The following is a 25,386-nucleotide window of genomic DNA, read 5'->3' on the forward strand; positions in this document are numbered from 1 at the left end:
CCGAGCTGGCTGGGATCTGGGAGGATTCTCAATAATTTGGGAGTCTCCCGGACATTCGGGGAGAGTAGGCAACTATGTAGTAAGTACACCCCTAAATGTCAAATCTCTTGATGCCCTGTGTCAGATACGTTTTGTAAATCACAGTTATGGATACAAAATACAAGTGTACCTGGATAAATCAGTATATGCAGAAAATAGACCAAAATCCAAATAAACAGACATACGTTGTGTAGTCAATTATTAATAGTTAAATATGCTAAACTTTTTACTTGTTTATTATTACATACCGCCATGAGCAATGGATTATCTGAAAACGGACAGGTTTCTGAATCATATCATCACAATAGTTTAAGGATGGTGTCAAACGGAAGCGACTGAACACTGCCTTTTTCCAGCCAGGAAAACAGTTTTGAATCACTCCCTATAGCAGGGGTGGGCAAACTCAGTCCTCAAGGGCTACCAACAGTTCATGTTTTTAGAATTTCTGTCTGTAGAAACAGCTGGGATAATTACTGACCCAGCCAAATAGATTAACTCAGCTGTGCATGATTAAAGAAATCCTAAAAACATGAACTGATGGTAGCCCTTGAGGACTGAGTTTGCCCACCCCTGCCCTATAGTGATAAGTCTTTAGTAATTTCTACAAACGCAGGCTGCCTTTATGAGCGTTCAGAAGGATTCCGAACGATATAACATTGTAACATCAAATGCACCGTGTGGTATTACCCTGTACAGCAATGCACTGTAACTACTAATGTAGAAGGTTCTATTTTCAGAAGCAAACGCAGTGAAAAGCCAGATAAGTCTGTTTCTTGCTTTCCTTACATAGCTTATATGAAAAATCTGTCAGCAAAAGTAAACTGTAGGCAAAGATAACACTGATCACTCCCTGCAAAAACTATAAAGTATTAATTTTTAAAAAAAACTTAGATATATAGGTCGTTCATGAATCACTCCTTAGTGACAGGTCCATAATGTGACTGCTATAGACAGGTAGAAAATAATAATCTGAGGGAAAGAATATAAATACATTTGCTTGTGACCACATTGTGTTTAAATTTGTTCTATCATTTTCATGTCATTGTGCTGAGAGACATAATTACCTCTAGAAGGTGTTATTTATTTTTCAGGTTTGTGTATTAAGCTACTTTTGTGGCTCCACATTATTTTGCGTTATTTTAGGTTTTATGTTGTATAATTTGTTGAACTGTTGTTGTCTGCTGCACTGATTTGTTGCGTTCTATGTTTTGTTTCATGGTTGTGTCATTATGACTCATTCTATGTTGTGTTACATGGTTGTGTCATTGGGTCACATTCTATGTTGTTTCATGTTCCACGTTGTGTTCCATGGTTGTGTCACATTCTATGTTGTGTCACGATTGTGTAACATTCAATATTGTGCTCCATGGTTGTCTCATGGTGTCACGTTCTATGTTGTGTTCCATGGTTGTGTCATGTTCTATGTTGTGTTCCATGGTTGTGTCATGTGCTATGTTGTGTCACATGATTGTGTAACATTCTATATTGTGCTCCATGGTTGTGTCATGGTGTCACGTTCTATGTTGTGTTCCATGGTTGTGTCGCGTCCTATGTTGCGTTACTTGGTTGTGTCATTGTGTCACATGCTATGTTGCGTTACATGGTTGTGTTGCACCCTATGTTGCGTTACATGGTTGTGTCGCGTTCTATGTTGTGTTACATGGTTGTGTCGCGTTCTATGTTGTGTTACATGGTTGTGTTGCACCTTATGTTGCGTTACATGGTTGTTTCGCGTTCTATGTTGTGTTACATGGTTGTGTTGCACCCTATGTTGCGTTACATGGTTGTGTCACGTTCTATGTTGTGTTACATGGTTGTGTCGCGTTCTATGTTGTGTTACATGGTTGTGTTTCACCCTAAGTTGTGTTACATGGTTGTGTCACGTTCTATCAGTTGTATTACATGGTTGTGTCACGTTCTGTTGTGTTCCACGGCTGTGTCACGTTCTATGTTGTGTTACATGGTTGTGTCGCGTTCTATGTTGTGTTACATGGTTGTGTTTCACCCTATGTTGTGTTACATGGTTGTGTCACGTTCTATCAGTTGTATTACATGGTTGTGTCACGTTCTATGTTGTGTTACATGGTTGTGTCACGTTCTATCAGTTGTATAACATGGTTGTGTCACGTTCTGTTGTTTCCACGGTTGTGTCACGTTCTACCGGTTGTCATTCCTCTGCTCCGTTCCTCCCATTCTCCTGGCACTGGCATCCTTGCGTCATCATAACAACTTCCAAGTATCCCCGCCCCTTAGTAACCCAACGTTACTGGCGTCTCCGCCGACCAAGCGGATCACTGGATCCCCGAGTGACAGCTCTGGCCGACCAGTGAGCTCGTTCAGGGGCGGGACATCCGCTGTTGGTGTTCCTGGATGCAGATCAGTTGCTGTGACTCTTGCTCCGGTTCAGGTCCCCGTTTGTCTCCGTGTAGCCTCCGCCATGATCGGTATTGACAAGCTGCCCATCGAGGAGACGCTGGAGGATAGTCCTCAGGTCAGAGGCCTGGCTGGGAGGGGGTTAACCCTGCAGTGGCTGTAGTATTGGGGGGGGGGGGGGTGCTGTGTGCACCTGAGGATTGGGGTACAGTCACTCTGTGACAGATAACTGTACATTAGAACTTCTATAGTCTGAGGGTGCCTGATCCTCCTAAACTATTCCTCCTAAGACTCTAGTCCAGTGTTGGCTTACCTGTGACACTCCAGGTGTTGTGAAACTACAAGTCCCAGCATACCCTTCCAGCAATAAGGTGCTATATGTTGACAAAGCATGCTGGGACTTGTAGTTTCACAAACACCTGGAGTGTCACAACACTGGTCTAGTCCTACTACCCTGATGTGGAGCCCACACTTCCCTTCTGCACATAGAACCTGCAGAGTGATGATTGACAGGACAAGTAGGCACATCTATGTGTGTATCATAGTTGCCAACATTTTAAAATAGTATTCAGGGACACGATGCTGTTGAGTCAGTGCATCTAGTCATGTCATGTATAACATCAGTCTTTGTGGGCTTGGAGCTTAGCAGTCCCTCTGATGTCATGTATACTTATTTATTTTTATAAGCTATTTTATGCATTTTAAATACATCTATTGAAGAATAAATAATATTGCTTAAAGTCAAGAGTAAGTTGCAATAACTGCTTATAACATAGTGAAAAAGGAATTTTGTTATGCATATATGGAAAATAGGGACATTTACAAGAACTTGGTTATTAGGAACGGTTGGCAATTATGGTATATGTATGAGCACATTTCACCTTAAAATATAAGGCAATTCCCATAGATTGTAAGCTTGCGAGCAGGGCTTTCTTACCTCTTGGTATTACCCATTATTGTTTATTTCTGTGTTTGTCCTCAATTGTAAAGCGCTACGGAATTTGCTGGCGCTATATAAATAAATAATGATGATCAATTCATGGATTTCTTAAATGCCAAAGAAGTCCCAGTCATCAATATACAGATGGGCCATATGGACTTGTACTTTCACAATTTTACCAAATCTGTCCTGTGCTTTCTGGCTTGTGGATATGCTTTAATCACTGTGAGCTGTAGAGAATTATAATAACTTCTCTGGTCTTGTCCAATAGCCCCCTGCTTAGACTGTATGACCTTGTTATGTTACTCACCATATACAGTGTTGTGCTGCATTAGAGCACCAAGTACAGAATAAACCTTGAGGCGTTTAGGCTGTGATCCTCTAGTATATAGAAAGGGATGGTTGGAGTTACAGGTCCTCTAAGAAGTATATGTGTTGAGTAATAGTATATAAATATATATACATATTATACATAGTATAAATATTATATTACATACCATAGTGGAATCATATTGCTATAGCATAGTAACTTCTTTATTTGGACCTATTTGAACTTTCAGCTGAAGGGGGAATCCAGTGGCTTGTATCTAAACAGGTATATCCAGTCAATAGCTCTTATTTTGACTACTACAAGTATAGTGTCCTCTTCTTTTTTTGTTATATATCCTGAGATTGTACATGTAGAGGTTGTACAGGTTCAGAAACCCTCTGTTTATACAGTATATACTTATGTTGATATATAACTGTAATTTGTAGGGTCACAATACATGTCTCCCTTTTGCTTATGTGGAACACACTAGGGGGGTAAATGTATCAAGCTGAGAGTTTTCCGGCGGGTTTGAAAAGTGGAGATGTTGCCTATAGCAACCAATCAGACTCTAGCTGTCATTTTGTAGAATGTACTAAATAAATGATAGCTAGAATCTGATTGGTTTTTCAAACCCGCTGGGAAAACTCTCAGCTTGATACATTTACCCCCAGGTTATTTTTCACAGTATCAGTAGAGTTTATTTTTGTGTCGCTGCTGGCTGATGATTAATCTAGTTACCTTGCATAGTAATTCAAATCAGAATAGGGCTTCATATCCATGAGCATTCAGAAGCATAAACTTAAGTGTACAAATATGTGTTCCAGATCCATTCAGGTTAATAAATGCCTATTGTAAGGCTTATCCAAATGGATGCAAATAGTGCAGGTAGGATTTACATGCTTTGTGCTTTCGTAATCGCCCTTGTGAGTGATCCTGTGTGAGTTATACAGTTTTATTTTTATGCCTTTGTTTTACTTCACTCACATCTCAAATGTGCAAGTAACCGACCAAAAAAATACCTGTATGTAACCCAAGATGTAGATTATCCGTTACATCATATTGGTAGTTTGTTTTTAAATTCATGAAAGGCAACTGGTGGCCCTTGGAGGCTTTACCTGTGGCCCCCACCTACTACTCGCTTTATTGTCAGATTTGCCTGTTATAGCTTGCAAAACTCGTTTAGAATGCATTTTGATATGTTATTACAGATATGTGTCTCTTTCTGTGATTAAATGTATTGTGTGGGCAGCACGGTGGCTAAGTGGTTAGCACTTCTGCCTTACAGCACTGGGGTCATGAGTTAAATACCCAACTATCTGTGAGGAGTTTGTATGTTCTCCCCGTGTTTGCGTGGGTTTCCTCCCGGTGCTCCAGTTTCCTCCCACACTCCAAAAACATACTGGTAGGTTAATTGGCTGCTAACAAAATTGACCCTAGTCTCTCTCTCTATGTCTGTCTGTCTGTGTGTGTGTGTTAGGAAATTTAGACTGTAAGCCCCAATGGGGCAGGGACTGATGTGGGTGAGTTCTCTGTACAGCGCTGCGGAGTAAGTGGCGCTATATAAATACATGGTGATGATGATGATTGTTTTAACTTATTATTGTGATTAAGGGTAGTGTGTGGCCCTTCTGAAGGTTAGAGGACCACACCATGCGGCCCCTGAAGTTTTTCAGGTTGTCTATCACTGATTTAAATGGACAGTTTGACATAAGGTATACTGACCTGCACAGACAGTAATATAGAAGTCACATGCAAGCTATGAATAGCCTGCTTATTTTGTAAGTGTTTCAGGTGGAATACATTCAAGAAAATCACTTCCTTATTTTTCCATTGGATCACAGAAGTACTCTTACCTAGCAAGACAAATGCATTGCACAATCCTGTACTGCCTGCCCACCACACACCCTTCTCCATGATCTCTTCTGTCAAACACTTTTGGTTAATTGTTCTGCTTGAAACTGACCTTTTTTGTGTAATCCTATAATATAATCTGCTTCACTCGGTAGAGTGACTAATAACCTTTCAAATATATCTACAAAAGTTTCAGAAACTTCTCAGAACTGAACATAAATGAGATTGAATCATTTTTTGTTATGCACAAGAGATTTATTTTCAGTAACCTTGCAGGAAGCCATCATGACCCTAAATCACCAGTCAGATGTGATTCTTCGCAGGTACAGCATATATACATATATTATTGAAGCCTGAGGTGCGTGGTTCCAATCACCCAGTGCAGTTCTATGACCGTATTTGGGGGTTTGAGACTTTGGACCCTTCCTTAAAGTGAAAGGACCCTGTTCCTCCCCGTCTCCAAAGAGTCAAAAGGCCCCAGAGAGGGACATGGGTCCTTAGGCTCCCCTTAGGAGGCAAGGGTCTTTGGGTCCACCTCCACTGCAAGGCTTGGGCGGGCCTATTTCTCCCCTAGATAGCACAAAGCTTTCCCTAGGGAAACTAGTTCTTCAGTTCCCCCCAGAAGGAGGGAGCCTCCCAATAACTTGGGGAGCGGGGGTCACCCAGTAGGGTCTGTACCCAAATTCTATAACACAAAACGTGCCACACACAAAGAACAAAAAACGTGAAAAAGTGCTGCCAGTTGAGGCTCCAGCCTCTCACCCAGGCATATAAAAAATGGTGCTACTTGAATTAAAAATGCTAGTGCACAGGTGTCCCCTGTCAGCAAGTGCATTTTCAGGCATCCCAGCTCATGCCGCACAGCCTTTTGGCCAGAGGGCCAGGTGACGGCTCATCACCTTTAGGGGGTTGCCTTTAAGCCACACTGTGTACAGTCATGGCCAAAAGTTTTGAGAATGACACAAATATTATTTTTCACAAAGACGTCTGCCTCAGTTTTTATGATGGCAATTTGCATATACTCCAGAATATCATGAACCATGATCAGATGAATTGCAATTAATTTCAAAGTCCCTCTTTGCCATGACAATGAACTTTATCCTAAAATCAACATTTCCACTGCATTTCAGCCCTGCCACAAAAGGACCAGCTCACATCATGTCAATGAATCTCTCGTTGGCACAGGTGAGAGTGTTGACAAGGACAAGGCTGGAGATCACTCTGTCATGCTGATTGAGTTAGAATAACAGACTCTAAGCTTTAAAAGGAGGGTGGTGCTTGAAATCATTGTTCTTCCTCTGTTAACCATGGTTACCTGCAAGGAAACAAGTGCAGTCATCATTGTTTTGCACAAAAAGGGCTTCACAGGCAAGGATATTGCTGCTAGTAAGATTGCACCTAAATAGACCATTTATCGGATCATCAAGAAATTCAAGAAGAGAGGTTCAATAGTTGTGAAGAAGGCTTCAGGGCACCCAAGAACGTCCAGCAAGTGCCAGGACGTCTCCTAAAGTTGATTCAGCTGCGGGATCGGGGCACGACCAGTGCAGAGCTTGCTCAGGAATGGCAGCAGGCAGGTGTGAGTGCATCTGCATGCACAGTGAAGAGAAGACTTTTGGAGGATAGCCTGGTGTCAAGAAGGCCAGCAAAGAAGCCACTTCTCTGCAGGAAAAACATCGGGGACAGACTGATATTCTGCAAAAGGGGCAGTGATTGGACTGCTGAGGACTGGGGTAAAGTCATTTTCTCGTTTGTCCGGAGAAGGAAAGGTGAGCGCTTCCATCAGTCCTGTGTCATGCCAACAGTAAACCATCCTGAGACCATTCATGTGTGGGGTTGCTTCTCAGCCAAGGGAGTGGCATCACTCACATTTTTGCCTAAGAACACAGCCATGAATAAAGAATGGTACCAAAACATCCTCCAAGAGCAACTTCTCCCAACCATCCAGGAACAGTTTGATGATGAACAATGTCTTTTCCAACATGATGGAGCACCTTGCCATAAGGCAAAAGTGATAATTAAGTGGCTTGGGGATCAAAAAAATCGAAATTTTGGGTCCATGGCCAGGAAACTCCCCAGACCATAATTGCATTGAGAATTTGTGGTCAATCCTCGAGAGGCGGGTGGACAAGCAAAACCCCCCCCAAATTCTATCACTCCAAGCATTGATTAGGCAAGAATGGGCGGCCATCAGTCAGTATGTGGCCCAGAAGTTGATTGACAGCATGCCAGGGCGAATTGCAGAGGTCTTTAAAAAGAAGGGTTAACACTGCAAATATTGACTCTTTGCATAAACTTAATATAATTGTCAATAAAAGCCTTTGACACTTATGAAATGCTTGTAATTTTACTTCAGTATACCATAGCAACATCTGACAAAAAGGTCTAAAAACTGTTAGGAATCCCTCTAGCCGGTACAGCACAACCCGGACTCTGCTCTGCCAGTCAGGTGTTCACTGGAGCCCCTAGTGGTGGGGACAGATTTGGCTGCAGATTAGCAGAGGGTCGTGAAGTGCGTACCGACTAGGGAGAACCCAGAAAAGCGGAGTGAAGTCCAGGCAAGGGTCGAGGGCCGGCAGCAGACAGGGAATCCAATACACAAGCTGAGGTCAAGGGTCACAGGCATGGTAGCAAGGTCCAGATACAGGCAGGAAGGTCAGGGTCACAAGAAACACAGGCAGGGTCCAAATCCCGGCAAGGGGTCATACACAGGCAATCCGATCGTAATATCCACAGGACAGAACTAGGAACACAGCAGGTCAGCAACTGGCAACAGGAAGCTATAACCGGCAGTGAGGCTGCAGGCCTTAAATACCAAAAGCCACCAATCAGAGCCTAGCTCTGAGTCTCACACAGCCCCCAGTAATAATTAAATTAATCAGCCCAGAGGAGAAGCGCAAGGCAACGGCCGGACGCAGCGCCAGAGGAGAAGCAACGGCCGGGCAGGAACTGGAAATGACGTCCGGGTCGTCAAGGTGATGGCCGGGACGCCAGAGGGCACAGGAAGCGAGCCGCGGCGGCTGTGAGTACCACCGCGGCTCGTGACAAAAACACTGTGTGGTCTAAAAACACTTGTCATTCTCAAAACTTTTGGCCATGACTGTACGTGGGCATCTACACCTGTTCTTAGCCAAAATGCTTAAAAGCGAACGTATACCACACACATGGGACTGAAGTGCAGTTCCTAGTCACCAATTCAAGAACACACCTCCGTACTCTCAAACACAGTTTATATCCTCTTCAGTATTCCCACGGTGGTGGAGCTAGTGGAGGGTAGTTTAGGGGCGGTAGCCAGATTGTGATAGGTGGGAAATTGATAAGACGTAACCCATGGTGTTTGGGGACCGTTGGCTCCCTGTAGAGACTGTGCCTAGGAGTCTAATCCACAGTGTTGTTATAATAATCTTGTTGGCTAAACATGAAAAGTTTGATATCTGCATACGCCAATTGTTTAGCCCAGACATTTTGTTCTCTCTTATTCCTGATTAAGCACTGGCGACATTTAAGAATAACTTGTGTAACTTATATAACAATTAACATAAATATGCAGGGCATACAATAACCTATATTAACCAAATGCATAAGCGCAACAAATGACAATAATTTATAAGGCAGCGAGATGATAATAATAGTTGAGAGTACACAGAAAGGGACGATGGATCGCGAGTGTCTCTATGGTTCAATCACATAAGACCAAAAATCGCACTGCGTGGTTTCACAGACTTGTACTTTCAGAACACCTGGAGAGCCACAGGTTGGCCAAGCCTGGCCTATAGAATCCAATTCCTCAGATCCAACACCTCATCCTTACCTAAAAAGACCTCAAACAATCCTCTTCCATGCCTGGGCAGACTCCACTCTTGCCAGCACAGATTGCCCTTACCAAAACCCCCACTCTGAGTCGTACCTGTTCCTAATATTTCGGCATCGCCGCTGCCCATTAGATTGTAAGCTCTCAGGATCAGGTCTCTTTTTCCACCTGTCTTGTCCATACCCATCTCGTCAAGATGTGCATTCTTGTATTTGCTTTATATATGTTCCGTACTATGCTTTGCTTGTCCAGATCTTTTTTAAGCTAGTCAGTTCAGTATTTTGTTTGTTCAACTATGTTTATGTATAATGCATAATTCCACACCTATAAATAAGCGATAATAGTAGTGACAACCTTCTAGTAAACTCCGATAAATGGTATAAAGGCTACAGAAGGAAGCTAGAAATGACATATAATAAATCAATATTTTTGGGGAAATTTGCAAGAGACTATGTACAAGAGAATTAATTAACTGAAGCTGGGAAATTGATATATTGTCCTAAAGTCCATACAAATGTAATTAGTTTTACACTAAAGCACCACAGCCATTTGCAGAGTGAAATTTGATTGTGGCAGCTAATCGTTAACTCGGGTACCTTAGTGTCATCTGCACAATGTAAACTACCTTTGTGACACATTGTACTAACATGGAGTGAGTACTATAAAAGCAGTTTATATTGACACTGTTTGCGTTTATTAGTAAAAGGCTGATACTGGGAGCTGAGATTACCAGTTAGCCACACTGACGATGGTTGTAACCAGGTACGGAATGTCTGATACGGAATGGAACCAGGGCACATAATAATTATCTATAGAACCAAACTTTGAATGGTGTTTCATACCATTTTTTTGAAAAATAGTACAAACGTGAGGTTCAGAATAATTGATATGTGATAATAATTAAGGGGTCTATTGTAAATCATAAAAAAATCTACATAAGTAAAAATCAAAATTATATTAAATAAACCCAAAATAAAAATAAAGTATTAAAAAGAATAGAGTTGTGAGTAGAAGAAAAAATAGCAATATATATAAGGCAATAGTATAAAAAAGACAAAATAACCCAATTTCATTGAGTTGGCGCAGATGTTGCGCATTGCAGCTGTTGTACCTTGTGTCTGTACGTCAGCTTTAATCTGTTTCTGTGCTGCAATCTTCATCAAATGTTCTCTTCCCAGGGAGGCTGGCTACAATGCCACGGGACTTAAACTTCCTAAGAACATTATTTACAATGGAAACATCAAGGTCTCTGGAGATTTATTTGTGGCCTTGAGATTGTCCAATCTTCTGTTTGACCGCTTCAGACATTTTCAGAATTTTTTTAAAATATTTTTTGGGAACATCCGCACAGAACAAGTGATATCAAATGTGAAATAAATCTGTCCCACTCATTTGTCAAAAAATAATCCCTTTACATGGGGATCATATATCGAATGAGTGTTAGACGGTGCACCCCAAGAGCATATCCTATTGGGACAAAGATGAAAAAAAGAAGAAAGAACTCCTCTAATGGGGCACTCTAGAAGTCACAAAAATAATATCCATTAAAAATAATTCATAGTTTTTATTGATGATAAAAAAATATTATACATTTTATTAATAATTTAAAAAACAGAGAATGCAATTTTCTACATCAGTCTTATAAATGTTTCATTTAATTATATTAAAAACAAAGAGAAAGGTGCAAAACAAATAGCTGTGTAATAAACGGTTGCAAAAACAATCATACGGGGTTCTGCTAAAGAGAAATTAAATATATAGTTTATTCATGGAAAGGCAGGATTAATTAGATTATCATTTGAGTATACACTCCCTGACAATTTATACGGATATGTGGTTTCAAGAAAAACATTTATATATTAAGTTTTTATTTATTTGTTATGTTTTTTTATTTTGTGTAAATCATTTATAATATGTGCCCTCTTGAAAATAGTACACATTAGCGAAAACAGTATCTTTTTTTATTACAAACTATAGTTTTGTTAATGAACACTGTTTATTGGGGATAACATATAGTTTTTCATGTTCTGCTGAATTGGATCCTGATGGAATCAGGTAGCCTTAGAACACAAACCTCTCTTTCTTGTAAATATCTACAGAGTCTATTACAGAATCCTTCTAATGATTATAAGCGATTGTAAAGATACACATTATTAGTGACACTGACGTTTTTGCAATAAATAATTATAAAATAAAACATAAATAATAAAAAAGTGAAAATATAAATATTTCTCTTGAAACCACATATCCGAAATGATATGCACTCAGAAGTGAATATATTAATAAACCTACTCAGTGACAGATAGTGACAGGTCTAATTCACTATACTTCATAAAGCATATTGAATCATACGGAGTATAGTGTGTCACGTTATGTTTGATATAATGAATGCCAGGTAAGATTAGGTCCCGAACATGATATAAAGCAAAGACAAACCAGTTGGTGGTCTGATACCTTTATTCATAAATATTTATTATAACAATAAACCATTTAAAACAGATCATCAGTATAAGAAAATAGTAGAAATTGTCAGGGAATGTGCGCACAATAATAAGGTTTATCTAATACCACTTTCATACTGTCGCCCCGACAATATCCCGGGTTGTTAACCCGGGATATTGCCGGGGCACAGGGCAGTATAGATAAGAAGATTCCCGGGTCGGGCGGGTTCATACTGCACCTGCCCGACCCGGGTTTTACAAAAAAAAAAAGTTTAAAAAATGATTTTAATTAATAAAAAATACATAACAAATGTTTACTTTACTTATTTTCAGCCAGTGGTGTCTCCGGTGCGTTGCCGGCTGTCAGGGGGAATACTGGGTACTAAAATGACGTCATTTCTAGTCCATTAGAAATGACGTCATTTTAGTACCCAGAGGTCCCCCTGACAGCCGGCAACGCATCGGAGACACCGCTGGCTGAAAATAAGTAAAGTAAACATTTGTTATGTATTTTTTATTAATTAAAATCTTTTTTTTTTTACATTGAAATTATTTTTTTTACAGTATGAATGGTGAGACCCGGGAATTACCCCTCGCAAAATCCCGGGTCTAAGTCCCGGGATTTTAGACCCGGGATTTTGGGGTTGGACTATTCATACTGCACCAAGACCCGGGTTTTTCAGCGTGCCCCTGCAAAAACCCGGGTTTTTGGTGCAGTATGAATGGGGTATTATTAATCCTTCCTTTACTATGGTTAAAATATATTTAATTTCTCCTTAGCAGAACCCCCCCTAAGGCTGTTTTTGCAACCTTTTATTACACAGTTATTTTTTTTTGCACCTGTCTTTCTGTATTTTTATACAAAGGATTAAATTAAATTAAGCATTTATGGGACTGATGTGGAATATTGCATAACCTGTTTTTTTTAATTCGTTAAAATATGGAATATTTTTTTTTTATCATCGATAATGGTCCATTTTTTAATTATTAATAAAATATGGAACATTTTTAACTGGTGTTGTTTTTATGAATCCTGGAGTGCCCCCATTAGTTTCGCCCTACTCATTGCCGTACACACAGTGACACAAAGCAAGAGAATTACCGTAGTCACTTTTTCTCTTCATGCTTGTTTACTGAGTGATTTGCCTATTGCAGGCACCTGCTGATGACCACAGGCGAGTTCGTTTCCAAAGTGAATGAAAGCTAATTATTTCTAAAGTAATTTTGTCCGGCCCATTTAAGGGTTTCCGCGTGGAATAAACAATGGCTGTGCAAACCAAAGAAATACATTGGTGGATACCAAAATATTTTCTAATTGTAACCATTTTCTGTAAGAAAAGCATCATTGCAAGAAAACTGCAAGGGTGCCAGTATTTTTGGCCACACCTGTACATTGTGCCAGTTTTGCTTAATCGGTTGTCTGTGGACGCACTCATGAAACAGCGGCATGACATGCGATGCTGCAAACGCCACTTTTAAAGTAGGATATGGAGACCACATGTGCATCCCAATTAGCTGTTATTTAGATTGATGTGGGGGCCTGGTGCTAGGGACAACCTCACTAAGATGATCAGAAAGCTCTGGGAGACTTTTAAAGCAAAATCGAGCAACACTATCATTGTTCAGTTTGGGACATTTTAACTGTTACGTACTTGAAACTTCTGAAAAGTTACACTTGATTACAACCTTTTTTCTTGTACATAGGTTACACAACCTAACCCCACTGCTTTGCACAATTAGGAAATGAAACATTTTGTGTGACAAGTTTACAGTATGTTTTTTGTGGAGAAACGCGTTTCAGCGCAGGATGGCGTCTGTTTGCCTGAAATCTCTTTGTGTTCTGTTTATTTTCAGACCCGGTCTCTCCTGGGAGTGTTTGAGGAAGATGCGGCCGCTATCTCCAGTTACTGCAGTCAGCTGTCCCATGCCATGCGTAGGATTTATGATGCTCAGGTAATCGCGGCAAACTGCGCTACAGACGGCAAGTTGCTGGCTTATGTTCTCAAAAATAAGGGGCGATTCACTTGGCCGCGAGGCTTGGTAGTAACCTTGCTCCTATGTTTCTGCGCACAAATATCACTATTGCGGTAATGAAAGCATTGATCATTTTAGCTTGCACCCCCTAATAGCAAAAATGAGCGACGATGGTTACCTAGAACATTGTGCGGAAACACAGCCGTGAGGTTAGTGTGGAATCTCGCGGCTAATTGAATAAGCCCCATAGGGTAACAATAAAGTCTTCAGTCCTTCTCAACAGGAGAGCGAAATTAGCAGCGTTTTTTTATGCCCTTTGAAGATATCTGTCACAAACATGGGTGTTTAAGGCAAAAATCTTCCACAATATATTCTAGCAAATATCTAATACTTAATTGTGTTTTTACTGTCTTATTATTTCTAGAAATTGTTATTCAGTACCAGTTCTAAGTGCTGTATCATGGATTTGTAAATTTGCTTTTAAAAGTTTTTTTTTTTTGTTGTTTTTTTTATAATGCTTATGTTTTAAATCTATTTTTTTCATTCCTCCATTTTTTTAAACATCTGGCCGATTGAGGTGTAAGATTGGCAAAAAAATCTAAGCACAGGAAACAGAAGTAGTGGTGAGAGATGAGTTAATATAAGACAGCATTGTGGTTAATACATTGACCTAACTAACTCCTGCTTAGATCTCACTTCCTTTTTTACAAGATAAATTATATATTTAAAAATTAGCTGTAGTTTATGAGCAGTTATAGTGTAGCGATGAGCTTGATTATTCTGAATATTTTTTCAAGAGTATCTAGGTCAGATATCTTTCAGTGTTTGTATGTAATTTGTACATATCAGTATATATTTTTTTGTTATATAGTGGAGATCAAGTTTGCAATTTAGTTTTGCATTCAAGCACCCCAATTTCATATATGTCTGGTGCATTTTTGTTATAGTTCAAATATGTAGTTATATATATTGTATTTTATTTCTTCAAAGGAACATTAAATCCATTGCTTCAAGTTAATTGATAGTTGAATATGTACTTTTTGCTGCTTATTTTAACTCGTAGGATATTGTACCATATTATTTTGAATTTGCTGATTTATTTAGTTCATCACAAAATAATATTATCTGTTATTTATTCTTGGTGTTTTTTTTAAATAAATTATAATTTGGAATATTTTATGGGATTATGTGTGCATCAATGCCTTTCTACATATATTTAATATATATTGTCAGTGATTTTGGCAATGTTTTTAGACTATTTATTTATGATTTATTGTCCAAGTTAATTTTGTTTAGTAACATAAGATAATGTTTTACTAATATAATATTTATTAACTACTTGTAGTTATTATTTCCCAGTAAAGATTTTTGTAGACACATTTTTCCATGATATAATTTATGTTCTTTTATTTGTCACCAGAATGAATTGAGCGCAGCCACTCACGTAACGTCCAAACTTTTGAAAGAGTATGAGAATCAGGTATGTAGACGAGTTCTCTGCCTAATGATGGTTTGTTTCCGTGCTTGTGGATCAAGTAGGATACAGTGTGGTCACACAAGTTTTGAAAAACAATTGTTGAATGGAATTTGTTTCTTCTTTTAAAGTGGGTCCGTTCTTCAGACAGGGAATTGCACCAATGTCTTTAAAACACAAAACAAAAAGTGTTTGGTTTACTGTGCATTAAAGACAGGAAAAGCGGTGCAGTGATTACGTATAATCTGGTGGAAACTGATTGTCTCGTTGGTACATGAAGTCGAATGATGACGGCTACCTGCCTGTATGTGCAGTCAGTTCATCATCATCATTTTTATTTATATAGCGCCACTGATTCCGCAGCGCTGTACAGAGAACTCATTCACATCTGTCCCTGCCCCATTGGAGCTTACAGTCTAAATTCCCTAATATACACACACAGACCAAGGGAGAATAGGTTCAATTTTTGATAGCAGCTAATTAACCTACCGGTATGTTTTTGGAGTGTGGGAGGAAACCGGAGCATCCGGAGGAAACCCACGCAAACACGGGGAGAACATACAAACTCCACACAGATAAGGCCATGGTTGGGAATTGAACTCTTGACCTCAGTGATGTGAGGCAGAAGTGCTAACCACTTAGTCACCGTGCTGCCCACCGTGCAGGTCCTAGCAAAATTCCAGCCGCTCAGTCCTTGCGCCAAGTGGCTGGATGTCACCCAGTTTAGCCATCTAGATGTGTGGCTGATATAGACACTTGGCAGGCTCGTCTTGTGTTTAGCCAGCATTACATAGAAAAAAATCTGTATTTATTATGTTATAAAAGTATTTTATGTTCCTCATGCAAAGAGCCAGCAGAATGCTATGTAACATGTCCAAAATAGAAGCTCTGAGATTCTGAGCAATTCCGTGTGGACAATTCTCTCACCGACCTGTAAATTAACCGTTATCAACAAACCAAGTGCCCGTAACACCACCAGGCCAGTACGGAGGACAAATCCCTGCAAACTATTATAATGTGTACTCCATTGAGCCCCGTGGAAAAATAATAACATTTTCCAATATCCTGAATCCATACAAGTGTACAGACATAATTAGATTGCTCTAAAAACAAGGTACTAATGTTCAGTAATCCTCAGCTGCCAATCAGACATTTTCTTTTATTGTCCCAACTTGCTGTAAATTAAAGCTTATTGCTGTATGGTGGTTATAGCTTGTAGCACTTTTGCACATTGTAAATAACCAACAGTGTATGGATGATGCTTTATTCAGTTGTCCGTACTTGATAGATCAAAGCAAGAAACTGTTGTAGGCTTTTCATGATGATTTGCCATACCTCCTACCTTGCCAAGTGATCCTTTTCTCTGGTTCCTCTCCCCATCTCCCCATCCATCCTTCCCGTAGGAGTCCCACATGGTTCTGTCCTTGGCCCTCTGCTTTCTTTCTCTGTACACCTCCTCCCTGGGTAAACTCATCAGTTCCTTCGGCCTCCAGTACCACCTCTATGCAGATGACACTCAACTCTACCTCTCATCTCCTGATATCTCCCCTTACCTCCTCTCTCGGGTGTCCAGTCTCTGCCATCTCCTGCTGGACGTGCATACGCTTTCTCAAACTTAACATGCCCAAAACTATACTCATTGTTTTTCCTCCATCGAGAGTCTTCTCCACCCCTCCCGACCTCTCTATCACTGTTGACAACACCACATCTCCTCTGTTCCCCAGCTCTGCTGCCTGGGTGTCATTTTTGACTTGCCACTCTCCTTTATCCCTCACATTCAATCTCTTTTCCAATCCAGTCACTTCCAGCTCTGCAACATCACCAGTATCGGACCCTTCCTCTCCCAGATGCCACCAAAACTCATTGATCATCTCTCGTCTCAACTACTATAGCCTTCTCCTTACTGGCCTCATCCGCTCCCATCTCGCTCCTCTTAGGTCTAGCTGCAGCAAGTATAGATCGATCTTCCTCTCTCACTGCTTCACATCTGTCTCTCCTCTCTGCCAAACCTTACACTTGCTCCCTTTCCCCTACAAAATCCTCTTCAAACTCCTCACCCTCATGTACAAGGCCCTCTGAAACACCACCGCTCCTTACATCTCCAACCTCCTCTCCATAAATGCTCCCTCCTGCCCTCTCCGGTCGGCCAATGACCACTGCCTTTCCTTCCCTCTGGTAGTCACGTCTTTCCTTATCCAAGATTTCGTCCCTGCTCCCCCTCTTCCTACCACGGGAACGATCTCTCTCGTCCTATGAGATTATCCCCTAGCCTGTATAGACTCAAATAGTCATTGAAAACCCACCTGTTTAGAAAAGCCTGCCAGTCCTCCACTTAAGCATTTCACCATGTAGTATATCTAACCCTCTTTCATCCTTCTCCTTCCTCACTCTGGCTTCTTGACCTCAGATCCCCCTTACATTGGCTCACCCCTATGTGTCAACCATTTGTCTGCACCTCTCCCTTTAGATTGTAAGCTCTAGTGAGCTCCGATAAGCTCTCCTGTTCTCATTACCTATAACTTTTGCTCACCAGTCCATCTCCTCTTTTGGGCTCTCTGCCCATTGACTCCACTCCTCCATTGACTTTGCACTTCTTTCAGTGGCTCTAAACCTATTAGTTGAACTCACGCTAATGGGCACAGGATTCAGCTTCCGCTGAGCTGAATATATCTCTTGCACCCCAATAGCTTTGGTGAGAGTTGTCGTGTTATTTGTTTGCTGTATTGTACTGTTATACTATGTACTGTCTTGTTGTTTGCCCTCTGCATGGTCTGCCAACCTCATGTGGCGCCTTATAAATAAATGTTGATAATAATAATAATAGAGGGCACTGTTCCATTGGAGACTGTGAATATTTTATTTTACCTCGGCAGAGAAATCAGCATTACCGCTCCAAGTCATCTTGTTTATTTCAACTATAGAAATAAGTTTCTCAGTGCAAAATGCATTTCTGATAATTTTTGCACAAATAAATATATATATATATTTCTCTTTCCCTTTGCATGTTGTTAATATTTAGTCACTATGGTATTTATGAGTAGACTGAAGTCTGAGACTCAAACCTGAGTATTCTGCTGTAAATAATTCTGCTTAATTGCATGGCATAAACACACAGCTGCACGCACATGCTCAGTGCAAAGTACAATACATACAGTCGGCAGCACCGCCATCAGCTTTGTGCTAGACAGTTTATCTCGGTCCTTATGATTTGTCAGGTTGCTAATGTTTGTGACAATGTGCAGTCTGATTGACCCTGTTCAGCCTAAGCAGTGAGGGTTCTGTGAGCAGGTACAACACACGCTGAGACAATTGGGGACATTTCTTCAAACTGTACAAATGAGTGGTATTGTCTCCTTGTGTTGTCAAAGTTTCATATGAAACTACCTGTCGTCCCCTCCTGCTATTTATTACTTTGTCTATAAAGGGGGTGTTTAAAGTATTATTTTACATTTTTTTCCCTTTGTAAACGTTGATTATGAACTTTTAATTTGATTGTGTTTTCCATAATACATACTCTGCAATGCTGCCGTATAATTTGTTTCACTGTGATAAAGTTTTAAATTGTGGACAGTGTTCCAACACAGATTTCCATGTAACCATTGTTTTATGTAGATTTTTTTTTTTTGCATGTTCCTATTTAAAGGTAAACTTGCAGCATTCATGCTGCTGTGTAATTACACACATGAACACACATTCCTCTCTAGACAACTTGCAAACGCTCGCTGTTCCCACAAAGTTCACCCGAAACCATTTCGCAGGGGTTTTGTGGTCTGGCCAAAAACCAGGCCTGCGTGACACTGTGGAGGAGGGTTGAGCGGGAGGACCAATCAGAGGCCACAGGACAGAATACAACAGATCAACACACTTTGTATACACAGCTGCTCCAATTGAGATATTTTGGTCAAAAACCTCTAACGTATAGTTTTGTTGTTGTTGGTTTCCAGCGTTTTCCTCTAGGTGGCGATGATGAGGTGATGACTTCAACACTACAACAGTTTTCGAAAGTGATTGATGAAGTGAGTGACTCTGTTACATGTCAGTTAATAAAACTAGTTGTTCCTTTATTTTGTCTGAGTGCCGACAGCATAAAACTTGTCCACAGCTCCTTTAAAAAAACTTCTATATTTTCATGACCATTAATACGTTTTCTCTGGACTTCTTACCCTCTGATTTCCTCTCTATATGTCCATCTGTTATTTTTTTCTATTTAAAATAGAGAGAGGGGCTGTCAACTTAAATTGACTTGTCCCACCCTGAGCTGGAATCCTTATAGCAACAGTTTAGTCCTGTCCAGTTGATGGAACAATGATGCTGCTGGGATCCAGAATCTCATCGCATGTTACTGTAAAGTTATGTCTAAGCGGAAACCATTATCATCATTATATATATATATATAGCGCCAGCAATTCTGCAGCGCTGTACAGAGAGTGTGTGTCCTTCACATCAGTCTCTGCCCCAGTGGAGCTTACAGTCTATATGCCGTTGGCAGTAGTACAGAAGCTCTTCATTGTAAACTGCACCACAATTCCAGGTCTATTGGACTTAATTGTATAGGTATAAAACACATTAGTACACACCGCTATGAGAGACATTATGAAGGAATTCAAATCACCTCCATGTTAGGCTGTGCACATTTCCAGGTACTGTGGTACCCAACATTGGGGGTTCTCCTGCGCCCCTCTACAGAGTGCGAGACAAAATCTGTAGAAAACGTATTGGCTAGTGGTGAGCTGGAATGCATCTAGGAATTCTTGGTAGGAACCTGCAGAGTAAAAGTGTATAATATAATCTGTCCTTGGAACTGTGAATTAAGCTGGGTACACACCTATGCAGTTATCATGCAGATCACGTGATACACCGCCCTTTGGTCAGATATTGCAAGAGTGTGTACGCTCCCAAGATCATGTTTTATTTATCCTATCAAAACACATCGCATCCGTTGATTTGGTTTTATAAACTTTCTAAAAATTACGATCAATGATGGAACGATGTCGGACAAATGTGGAAGTGTGGACGCACTCACGACCAGCAGTGTAGGCAGATATCTGTAGAGTATGTACAGAGTCACAGTCTTTTCAGCAGATGGTTATGACAGATGAAGATCACAGATCTGAAGGTAAATCGTGTAGGTGTGTACGGATGAGTCGGCATGCTCATCTGGACTTTCATTCGTTGGTGAAACCGATAGAGACATTGCATTTGAAGTGTGATTGCCTAGGTGTGTGCCCAGCTTTACTATTGACTGATACAGAATATGACTCAGCCTGTGTGTTATGTTGACGCCTAGAAACAGCACTTGCGGAGGCAATTTACACTTCTTATCTGTTTACATTGTGAGTGATAACTTTGGTTTGTTCACACACAGCTGAGCTCCTGCCACGCAGTGTTATCCACCCAACTGGCCGACGCCATGATGTTTCCCATTAGCCAATTTAAAGAGAGGGATTTAAAAGGTAACCTTTTAATTAGACAGATCTTATTAATGAAAAGTACCGCTCATTGTAATGAGCGTGTTTTCATGTTAAATCTCCTCTGTTTCTTATTACAGAAATCCTGACCTTAAAGGAGATCTTTCAGATTGCCAGTAATGGTATGTATATTGTACAGAACACATGTAACACTGTATAATGGAAAATCTACTATATAAATGCCTAGTGGCGTGTGTGGGAAAAAAAAACCAAGCTGCAGAACCACCTGCTGGGCAGAGTTATACACTGACCTATATATTTCTTGAAGGAGAAGTGACAGTTGGGAGTGGTTGGTGGTTGCCGGGGGTGACAGTGGGGAGTTTTTAACACCTTAAGTAGCTTGATGAAGGATGTGGCGATGAAGATGAAGGATGAGGTGGTGACATGTGGACAAAACCACGTTAAAAAAGGGCGCTTGCGTCGGGAAGTAATGCTCTTCCCCTAAGGAGGCCTGGGCTATGCCCAAATGCATGACAAGAACCTTTTTAACACCTTAAGTAGCTTGATTTGACTAGAATGCATGAGTATCATGCATGGGTTAACTTGTGTCTCAATATGTAGTTAGCAATCAGGGAGAAGTGGGCTGGATATATGGGAGAGCTTCCCAGCAGTTTCTGATAGAAATAATGTGAACATGGTGCGACAATGGGGTGTGATAGTTGTAACAGTTGTTAGAACTAGTGTAAGGTACATTTGTAAACTTTTGTTTTGCAATACAATGTGTTTACTGCTTTTGCTTTTTGCTTTGTGTGAAATATTTTTTTTTAAATGTCCCTCTGTAAATTGTCAGCGCTCCTGATTGATGGTTCAATGTGTTTTTTACTTAGATCATGACATCGCGATCAACAGATACAGCCGGCTGTCTAAGAGGCGAGAGAATGAAAAGGTGATTGTTGAACACTTGCGTCATGCTTTGTTTACCTTTTATTGTTTGCTGTCCTGAAAGATGCTGAGCAATGTGTATCCTCCTGATTGTTTTACAAGTCTTATTTAAAGCTCCAGTAAAGCCTGACCAAATAGAAGTTGTTTTTTTTTCCACCCTCACCAACCCTGTCTTAGTAAATATGTTACTCCATTTGTGTAGTCAAATAGAACAATGACGAGCACTGCTATGGTTATAGTGTGCAGCATACAGCTGTCATTAACCACCGTGATCCCCATCTGGTGTACAGCAATAACCTGAATAGCTACTTAAATGTAAGAACCAATCTATGGCTAAATGCGACTGTGCACAGATATGTAGGACTTTATCAGGGTATCAGAGGAGAGGTGTACTTTTTTGATTGAATAGTTACAAAAACCTTACATCCCCATGACTGGTGGACTCGTGGGGCAGCAGATTAAGCTGTACATCACACCTCAAGTCTATCTGGAGAGTAATGCTGGCCACACGTCAACATCTGCAACAATATCGCAGCACGGTTGCTTAGTGGTTTGCACTTCTGCCTCATAGCACTGGGGTCATGAGTTCGATTCCCGACCATGTCCTTATCTGTGTGGTGTTTGTATGTTCTCCCCGTGTTTGCGTGGGTTTCCTCCGGGTGCTCCGGTTTCCTCCCACACTCTGAAAACATACTGGTAGGTTAATTGGCTGCTATTAAATTGATCTCTCTCTCTTCTCTCTGTCTCTCTTCTCTCTCCCCCTCCCCCCTCCAATGGGGCAGGGACTGATGTGAGTGAGTTCTCTACAGCGCTGCGGAATCAGTGGCGCTATATAAATAGATGGTGATGATGAATATTGAACAACTGGCCTAAGATCTTTAGTAGTGATCCATTCTAAATAAATAAAGTATAATTGTGGAATACTGGTAAAAGCAGTATGAGGATGGATACTATTGGCGGGTGTGTGTGGTAATCTCCCAACCACACTGACGGGAGCCGGTGCCGCAGGAAATGATCTGGCAGCTTGTTCCCAGTGCCTAAAAACTGGATGTCATCCAATTTGGCCCCCACTTGTGATGAGATTGGACAGTGATTCTTTTAATCGTCTTGGGCTGAGTGGCAGGGGTACTACTTTTGTGGCATGCCTAGTAATCTACCCCAAAGAGGTGTCGTATAACAGCAGTCTTATCTGACTTATGACGTTGGGAATGGTGTGTTTTCTGGTGAATGTTTCCCCTGCCATTATAAAAGTACCTGAAAATTGACTTGATTTTTATTTTCTAGACCAAGTTTGAAGCCAAAGAAGATGTATACACTGCCAGAAAAAAACAACACCAGACCATGATGCATTATTTTTGTGCATTAAACACCATCCAATACAAGAAGAAAACAGCAATATTGGAGCCACTTTTGGGATACATGCAAGCTCAGGTAAATCCTATAGGGTCTATGTATCAAGGCAATTATGGAAGACAGAGCAGAGCATTTCCATTCTTTACCCTGTATTGTTCTCTAGACTCCGTGGCTGAATGGGGCCTTGTGGTAGAGCAAGTGCATGTATGTATGGTCATGAGCTTTGACCATTACCATGCCGTGTTTTGTGCCACTCCCCCCTACTCATTGTGCCATAATCCTGCCTCTCCTCTGAGGTTGTGAAGGTCACGTCTCTGTTTTTCAGCAGAGCCTCTGTTGTATGTAGTTGTTCTGCTACAAAAAGAGAGTGCTTGGGTTTTCCTGCAATGTTGGTACAGGTTTCATCAGAAGTTCTGTTTGTATTTTAGAAAACAAGTCTTTTTCTGTAGAACGTGAAGTTTTGATAACCATCGTCTCAAAAAACCTGTTGCTGTTATGTATTTTCTTTTTTTATACACAGATTAGTTTTTTCAAGATGGGCTCAGAAAACCTGAACGGTCAGCTGGAGGAGTTTCTATCCAATATATCAACGAGTGTGCAAAAGTGAGTGTCCTGGGCACAGTTACCTGTGTGGGTGTGCTGTGAGGCTTCCCTTGTACAGGAAATACAGATAAGGCCTACAGTCTGTAGTCATGTATTACATGTGTTCTAGAATAAAGACTTGCACCTTTAGACAAATAAACAAATCTGTTTTTTAGGTGAACTATATTCTTTTCTTTATTGAGTTTGTCGATTTTGACCTGACCTTTAACAAGATCTATATTATAAACGTGGCTGAGATGTCACCTTTTATTGCCAGTGTCCGTAGGGAAATGGACAATGATGTGGAGACCATGCAGCAGACCATCCAGGATATGGAGGTGGCCAGTGACCCCTTATATTTGCCTGATCCAGACCCAAAGAAACTTCCAGTCAACCGCAATTTAACCCAGAAAGCCGGCTACCTCAACATACGCAAGTACGGGAGAGCCTGCGCGCCACATGTGTGATTGTACGGTAATATAGAGAGGAGTAATTAGTAACCTGGTACCCCACGATGCACGATGCTGCAATTACCTGTCACCTGTACAGCTCTGTAGACTTCGCCTCGGGTCTTGTAGTCATCCAACCAGTCACTGAGTGGTACATTTGGGGGCCACTATTTCATCATAGGTTTCACATGCCATTCTTTTCATTGTACAGCGAAGTAAGGATATTGACCCTCTAAGTGATACAGCATTTATAAGTTATTTCTTGTTACTGCCAAGTTTGCATCCTGCCATGTTATCTATTAATACATCCATACTGGGGTGTCACGGCCTCTCACTGTCTGGCTACCTATGGTGTGTGGGGGGGCTGTAAGGGTTAATTCCGCTCAAACACTTTATATGCCAGTCGCTTGCTCATCAGGGCTTCAAATGACCCCCTAAATTCATACACCTCTTTTCTAACTCCGTGCCGTTGCCAGCACTTTTCCGTATATGATAATACAACTAAGGAGGTCTAGGTCACCCCCAATCTCATACTGAACTACTAGTATAAACCACAAATTTAGCTAAATCTAATAGGTCTCAGCAACACTTAATATTAATACTTGTGATGAAGACTGTTCATACGTTCTATTCAGAGCTTCAAGATAAATTTGGCTACATTTTATATTTAATCTGAGATAAAATAATCGGATGCCTATGTGAATATATTATAAAATGGATTTCAGACACCACCTAGGAAATTGATGAACTTCCTTTCTTATACTGAGCTATAGGATTGTGCCATTATCCACTTAGCTGTGTGCCATCAGATCCTCATTGTACTACATCTTCTCATATACGCACTACTTGGCCAAAAGTATGTGGACATCCAAATATCTGATCCATTTGTGGATTTTGAACATCCCATTTCAAAACCATGGATATTATTAGGAGTTGCCCCCTTCACCGTTGTGCTATAACGGTCTCCACTCTTCTGGGAAGGCATTACAGTAGATGTTGGAACATGGTTGTGGGCTTCACATCCATTCAGCCACAATAGCATTAGTGAGGTTGGGCAATGATGTTGGTTCACAGTTGGTGTTTCAGTTCATAGAAAGGTGTTTGATGGGGATGAGGTCAGGGCTCTGTGCAGGCCAGGCAAGTTCTTCTACACCAAATTTAGGAAACCACTTTTTGATGGACCTGGCTTTGCTTTACATGGGCTTTGTAATGCTGAAAGGACTTTCCCCAACTTGTTGCCTCAAAACAGCTCCAGACCATTATTCCTCCACCAAATGTTCCAGTAGAAAGTGTTCTCCTGGTATCCACCTAACCCAGGTTTGTCAGTCAGATTGCCAGTTGGTGAAGTTGGTGGTGATTTGTCACTCCCTAGAACACGTTCCCGGTGCTCTAGAGTCCAACAGCGGTGTGGTTTACACCACTCCAGTTGGTGTTTGGCA

The 25,386-nt window shown here is 40.8% G+C and overlaps 1 protein-coding gene across 1 annotated transcript in view; it reads left to right on the top strand.

Moving 5' to 3' along the window:
- The first annotated feature begins 2,389 nt into the window (after positions 1-2,389).
- The window catches only part of APPL1 (adaptor protein, phosphotyrosine interacting with PH domain and leucine zipper 1), a 39,222-nt gene continuing 16,225 nt past the window's right edge, over positions 2,390-25,386 (top strand). The window contains exons 1-10 of the mRNA XM_075183265.1: positions 2,390-2,530; positions 13,620-13,718; positions 15,160-15,219; positions 19,158-19,229; positions 20,579-20,666; positions 20,762-20,803; positions 21,509-21,567; positions 22,848-22,994; positions 23,437-23,519; positions 23,776-23,934. Of these exons, the coding sequence (XP_075039366.1) occupies positions 2,477-2,530; positions 13,620-13,718; positions 15,160-15,219; positions 19,158-19,229; positions 20,579-20,666; positions 20,762-20,803; positions 21,509-21,567; positions 22,848-22,994; positions 23,437-23,519; positions 23,776-23,934 (863 nt within the window). The 5' untranslated portion in view covers positions 2,390-2,476. The remainder of the gene's footprint in view (positions 2,531-13,619; positions 13,719-15,159; positions 15,220-19,157; positions 19,230-20,578; positions 20,667-20,761; positions 20,804-21,508; positions 21,568-22,847; positions 22,995-23,436; positions 23,520-23,775; positions 23,935-25,386) is intronic.

The sequence above is a fragment of the Mixophyes fleayi genome, chromosome 8 (genome assembly GCF_038048845.1).
Source record: "Mixophyes fleayi isolate aMixFle1 chromosome 8, aMixFle1.hap1, whole genome shotgun sequence".
Taxonomy (NCBI): Eukaryota; Metazoa; Chordata; class Amphibia; order Anura; family Limnodynastidae; genus Mixophyes; species Mixophyes fleayi.